This window comes from Rhinatrema bivittatum, chromosome 2, assembly GCF_901001135.1.
Source record: "Rhinatrema bivittatum chromosome 2, aRhiBiv1.1, whole genome shotgun sequence".
In the NCBI taxonomy this organism is placed as follows: Eukaryota; Metazoa; Chordata; class Amphibia; order Gymnophiona; family Rhinatrematidae; genus Rhinatrema; species Rhinatrema bivittatum.
The window spans coordinates 426967580-426974351 of record NC_042616.1 but is presented as its reverse complement, the minus strand read 5'-3'; the positions used below and the strand labels follow the sequence as shown (position 1 = coordinate 426974351).

The 6772-nt window shown below is 42.8% G+C and overlaps 1 protein-coding gene across 1 annotated transcript in view; it reads right to left on the bottom strand.

Moving 5' to 3' along the window:
• Positions 1-326: 326 nt before the first annotated feature.
• MEI1 (meiotic double-stranded break formation protein 1) overlaps positions 327-6772 on the bottom strand; it is an 888987-nt gene continuing 882541 nt past the window's right edge. Inside the window, exon 29 of the mRNA XM_029587121.1 lies at positions 327-457. Within this exon, the coding sequence (XP_029442981.1) occupies positions 327-457 (131 nt within the window). The remainder of the gene's footprint in view (positions 458-6772) is intronic.

Here is a 6772-nt window from a genome sequence, read left to right as displayed (position 1 = left end):
ACTCTTGCCACTTTAGGCCTTGGAGGATTTATTTCTCCCCACGCCCCATCCCCTTCCACACCACTGGAAAAGAACCTTGCCCTGGGGCCCTAGACGGTGTTGGAGTAGGATTAAGATTGAAGTGGCAATGGAACCTTTGTGTGCCTCAGCCCTCTCGGCTTGCAAACTGGAACTGGGGTTGCAGAGAAATAAACAAGTTCACAAAATAGTCTTAAATATAGTATTCTTTCAGAAAAATAAAAAAGTCTTTTGGAAATGTCAATGGCATATGTGTTCATAATACAGACATAATATTTGCTACAGCAGAAACAGTTCCTCTTTCTCTATTACACCTTCTGGTTGCTCACCAAGGTCATTAGTCTGAGGACTGGAGGCTGCAGAAAACAACTCTCCCCAGAGGAGTTGAGCAGAGTTAACAGTACAAACCGATTCCAGGGTTGTGATGCCACATGCAGAGCTGAGAGAAAAGGAGGAGAAATATTAGTTAATAATGTGTATCTGCTCTCTATAAAATTAATTAGCAAGTTGTTTGAAGCTGCAATCTGAATAGTTTATGGGCCTATATTTAGGATATATAATATAACATAACACTGAATAAGAGAAAAGTGTACAATTTTATTATCATATTTTCAATGTTTCAGGAATGTGTCCATAAAACCATACTCACACTCACACTCATTCACACCTTAAAATCTTTAGAATACACGATAAGGTCAGCATATATATTCACAGTGAATCTGTATGATGTTATAATATACTTTCAATGCAATATATAGCTATTAATTCCCTGTGGATATAATCCACTTACAATCTGTTTACTACTTAAATACATAGAACATCTATATTTTTCTTTGATGCTGGTTCCTCTCGTGTAATTCTTTTCTTTAGAAATCTCCGTTTTCAACTTAATTGTATACACGTGGTCTGACCCCAACAAGCGGCCCCCTGTTTCACATGCATTTGCTTCCTCAGGGGGACTGCAACCACTCAAAGATGTCTAAACTCAAATTATTCTCCAGACTGCATCCATTTTCTTTTTCCTGTTTGGCTAAACGTTCTGACCACCCTTAAACAGCATTTCCAAAGAAAATTCCTCGTCAAAATCTCACCAATCGAAATCGATTACCCCAGCGCAACGTGTAAGAAACCGGTGGAAACCTCTTTTTTCGCAGCGATTTGTGGCTACGCCATGATTTTACTCGCCTTGATTTTCCTCGCCTCAAATCAAGGCGAATAAAATTTTACTCGCCTCAAATCAAGGCGTCCCACATATACTGGCCCATATAGAGCTGGTAGGCCACTATGCAAGTGATGATCATAGCATCCTGAAACACCTTTCTCCCAAGAGCATCCATAGCCCTCTGATCCTTACCTGGGGACACTGAGAAATGGGTCCAAGTGCACCTGGTCTTTTTGAAAGCAGATTCAATTACACCCAATTAATGTGGCAGCTATCAATTGCTGAATCTGAGAGCCTTTTGGACGAGATATATTGCATTTGCCTTCCTATTCACAGGAGATACTGAGAGGGTGTGTTCCCACAACCTTATCAGTAATTATATAAGGATTTCATACACTGGGACTGCCACAATCCACTTAGAAGGCTTCATGTATTGGAGAATATGCAGCATCTTGTGCCGGGTATCCTTGTCCATTTGCAAGTGAAATGGGATGACTTCTGCCATTAACCTGACGAAACCTGTGAAGGAGAGGTCTTCCAGAGTAGACTTCCTTCTGTTGTCAGGAGGATACAGGTCTGAGGGGAGGCCATCTGATGTGTTGGGATCTGAATCATCTGAGGAGTCATAAGATCTCAGGGGTTATAACGGTCCTCATCCTCACTGTTGTAGGTAGGGAATGGGTCCCGAGGTGCACAGTTCCTTGTCAGCGGTATGGGAACAGACTTGACTGGCCATGTTGGCCCTGACCCCAAGGCAGCCCCCATTGCTGGGGGAGCTTCCTCCTCTGAGGAACTGGGACAACCACCAGATCAGTCAGTGGTGGTCTCGATGCCCCATCGGACGTCAATACTGCCCCAGGTACTGACACCAATGAAGGAGTCAGTAGCACTCCAATGAGTGCATGTGGGGATTCGAGCAAAGGCTCAAGGAGGGAAGGCAACAGGCCATTGCTATTGTTGCCCCAACACCAAGGTCCCGCAAAGCTCTCTCCATGTTTTGAGCCAGTGTTATTGTTTGATTAACTGTCAAAAGACATTACGCGGGAAAATTAAACTGTTGTGGTTTTTTTACCAATCCAGACAAAAAGCCAGACTTCTAAAGGAGATTCCAAGTTAAGACAAACTCCTCTCTATACAAGGAAGGAGTGGGACATTTTGAAAGAGTGACTGGAAAAATAGTTAAAATATTTTTTGTTTCCACAGGAAAAGAAAGGACTAGTAGTTACAGACAATTGCTTTCCTTTTACTTTATTAAATATAATTTCAGAACATAGTAGGTTCCTGTTGCACACATAATAGGGCCTCATTGTTAGATTGCTGGAAGATATATGGTGAGAGGCAGATAGTTTCTCTTTTTGATTTTCTTAAAGTCAGGCCAATAGGTTTTTCCTGCAGTTCCTGAAAGGCGACCAAAAAGAAGAGGACCAGAGTTGCAAAACCAGGAGTGCTTTGCTCTCAATCAGTACCCCAAGCAACTATTTAGAGCATCAGAGACAATAGACCCTGCATCCTACAACTAAGTTTGCATTCTCACAACAGCCTAGGTCTGGCCAGACACTAGAGACATTCACTCAAAGACAAAAGAAATACATAACAGAATTACAGGAAGAAAATTATACTTACATAAGGAAAAAATATTCAAAGATACTATAAGCTAGAGAGCAGTCCAAAGCATCAAGTTCAGAGAATGCATTGGTGTTAACTAAAATACAGTATAAAGAATAAGAGTGGACAATATTGTGACTTGCCTGAATAACTCTTTTGAATTCATCTTGCTTCTTTTGAGAGAGACTTAGAAGGAAATGCTAATTACTATAATGACTTAGGGGCAGATTTTCAAAGGCTACGCGCGTAACATACACGCATAACCCGAGAAAATTTGCCCCTGCGCACGCTGAGCCTATTTTGCATAGGCTTGGTGGCATGCGCAAGCCCCGAGATGCGCGTATGTCCCGGGGCTTTCAAAAAGGGGCGGTACGGGGGCGTGGCGGCGAATCGGGGCGGATAAGAAAATTATTCCTTACCTGTTAATTTTCGTTCCTGTAGTACCACGGATCAGTCCAGACAATGGGTTATACCCCATTCCAGCAGATGGAGACAAAAGGAAAACTTATGAGGCGCTCAGAATTACCCATGAGCAACCTCTGGGTCCCATCAGTATTAAGAATATCAAAGCTGAACACAAAATTCAGAACTAACTGATGAATGGATCAAGCGAAAAACTCCCAACCAAATAGGGAACTATATACAAGTTGCTGTTAAGGCATACAGTGTCTGTAGCCCAATAAACTTGCAAATGCAAATCTCGAAGCCTTTGAGAAAAATCTTGAAACCTAAATATACCGCCAAAGAACAGGCTAGCTGTGCTGAGGAAAAGCAAGATATTGGACAGAAATGTGCTATCGAAAAGTGTGGGTGGGTGTCTGGACTGATCCGCGGTACTACAGGAACGAAAATTAGCAGGTAAGGAATAATTTTCCTTTCCCTGTACGTACCCGGATCACTCCAGACAATGGGATGTACCAAAGCTTCCCCATATAGCGTGGGCCCTCGATAGCCCTGCTCGAATGACCTGGTCGCCAAACGAACCCAACCCCGGAGGTCTTAGATTAAGACGATAATGACGCGCAAAGCCCACTTCAAGTTGGAACACAATAGTGGATCTTCTAATTTGATGAGGGGACTCCTCAGGTCTTCCACTAGACATTTGAGAATGAAGTTGCCTCCTGCCCCTGAGTCCACTAGGGCAGGAGTCTGAACTATGATCGGTCCATAGGTCAAAGATACTGGGGGAGAGAGCGGAGGAGATGTCGTGGTATAGCCTAAGAACAGTCCTCCTGCAGGACTTAGGCCCATCCGTTTTCCAGACAAATGGAGCATGTGGAGACATTATGGCCGGGCTGACCACAGTACATGCAAAGGCCACGCTTCTTCCGAAATCTTCTCTCTTTTTTTTAAAACTTGATCCATTCAAAGAAAAAAAGCACTGTGAGAGGAAAGGGAAGAAATACAAATTATTCTGCAAACTTTCCTTAAAGATTTGAAAATTTAAGTGGGAACTGCAGGTTCAAACAGCCTTCATCTGCTGGAGACAGAAGAAAACTGATGGGACGCAGAGGGTGCTCATGGGTAATTCCGAGCGCCTTACAAGTTTTCCTTCTGTCTCCATCTGCTAGAATGGAGATATAACCCATTGTCTGGACTGATCCGGGTATGTACAGGGAACGGGGGCATGGCTGGGGGCGTGGCGGTGGTTTGGGGGCGGGGTCGAGTGCTCTCTTAAAGCGGCCTGTGCCGGGGCATGGTGCGCCGGCGCGCGCACGTTACGCCTGCCTTACGCAGGCATAACTTTTTCAACAAAGGAAGGGGGGGCATTTAGTTAGGGCTGGGGGGTGGTTTAGATTGGGGAAGGGCGGGGAAGTGGGGGGGGGGGCCGGAGAAAAAGTTCCCTCCAAGACCACTCTGATTTCGAAGCGGCCTTGGAGGGAATTGGGAAAGCCATCGGGGCTCCCCTCGGGCTTGGTGCGCATAAGGTGCACATGTGTGCAGCCCCTTGCGCACGCCAACCCTGGATTTTATAACATGCGCGCTATAGCGCGCATGTTATAAAATCGGGCGTAGATTTGTTCGTGTCGGGTTGTGTGAACAAATCTACGCCCACGCATACGTTTTAAAATCTGGCCCTTAGTTTGTAAAGATTGTTCTGATAACTGTTCTGATATCTCAATTGCAAAAGATTTAAAGTGAATTGCATTTACTGCTGGTATACAATAGCTGATTTTAACATCATTGCCAGCAGGTTAAATTTTTTTATTATTTGCATTTCATAATTGTTACCACAATAAAGCTTTTGTTAATTTTAAATGATTCTTTCCTACATAATATATTTCTTATTCCCTGCTTCCCCTCCTAACCTCCAAGAGCTCCATTGGCTGGGTGGAATTTCCCATTTCTTTTAAATTACCCAGTTGGGAATAAGGCAACGTGTGAACCCCTTTAGCTGCAACTCGACTCCAGTACCTTTGACCTACTCCACTGCCACTCAGAAACTCGAACCACAGTAGCAGAAGAGAGTTGCCATTTCCACCAGTTGCAGCTAGGGGTTGCTACATTAATGCGTGGAAAATATCTGGTCTGTGCTTCTAGGATGGTATTTTTTAACAATGTCCACGCCTGTTGCACACTTTTTACCTTTGTAGCTCCACCTTTCAGTTTTTTCTAATTATTTTTCTCATTTTATCAAAGTTTCCCTTTTGAAAGTTTAGCGCTAGAGCCGTGGATTTACTTAGTGTCTCCCTTCCAGTCACTAATTCATATCTGATCATATTATGATCACTATTGTCAAGCGGCCCACCACCATTACCTCTCTCACCAAATCTTGCACTCCACTGAGAATTAGATCTAAAATTGTTCCCTCTCTCATTGTTTCCTGAACCAATTGCTCCATAAAACGGTCATTTACTCCATCCAGGAACTTTATCTTTCTAGCATGCCTTGATGTTTCACATACCCAGTCAATATTGGGGTAATTGAAATCTCAATCAAAATGAGTGGGAACACAAAAATAAATTTTAAATAGCCTAGATGAAGGTGTCAGCAAGCCTGTCATTGTTTTCTACCGAAACCAACCGGTCTTCTCTATCATCCACCTTCAGCAGTATTTTATTTCAAATACGTTTTTAAAATTTTTCTGAGGAATTTTTTAAAGTTAAAATTTGAAATATAACTACAGTCCAGGAAATTTCTAAGGTTGCTTAGAAAATTCCTGGACTGTGGTTATATTTCAAATTTTAACTTAAAAAAAAAGTATATGAAATAAAATACTGCTGAAGGTGGATGATAGAGAAGACCGGTTGGTTTCAGTAGAAAACAATGACAGACTTGCTGACACCTTCATCTAGGCTATTTAAAATTTATTTTTGTGTTCCCACTCATTTTGATTGATATATTCAAACTTGGGTAACTTCTATGACTCTATTGATTATTGTTGTGGTAATTGAAATCTCCCATTATTACTATACTACCAGTTTGGTAAGTTTCCCTAATTTCTCTTAGCATTTCACTGTCCGTCTCACCATTTTGGCTAGGTATACTCTTCCCCAACACACAAGGGATTACTACCCATAAAGATTCAATTGTGAATTTAATCTCATGCAGGATCTTTATCCTGTTGGACTCTACGCCATCCTGGACATAAAGCACCATCCCATCTCTCTGACATTGCAATATAATTTGTACCCCGATATAGCACTATCCTATTGGTTATCCTCTTCCCATCCTGTCTCTTAGAGAGAGCATATGTGAAGGTGCATGGGTGTGGGTGCCAGAGAAAGGGACCCTATGTGAGGAATTTGTGAAGGAACATGTATATGTTTGTGAAAGAGGGAGCCTGTGTGAGGTTGTGTATATGTGTGAGAAAGAGCCTATGTGAAGGGATATGTGTATGAGACAGAAAGAAGGAGCCTATGTGTAGGGGTGTGTGTGAGCAAGAGAGGGAGCCAGTATGCAGGAGTGTGTGAGAGAGAGATAGCCTGTGTGAGGGTGTATGCATGAGAGAGAAAAGGAGCCTGTGTATGTGTGTGTGTGTGCGCG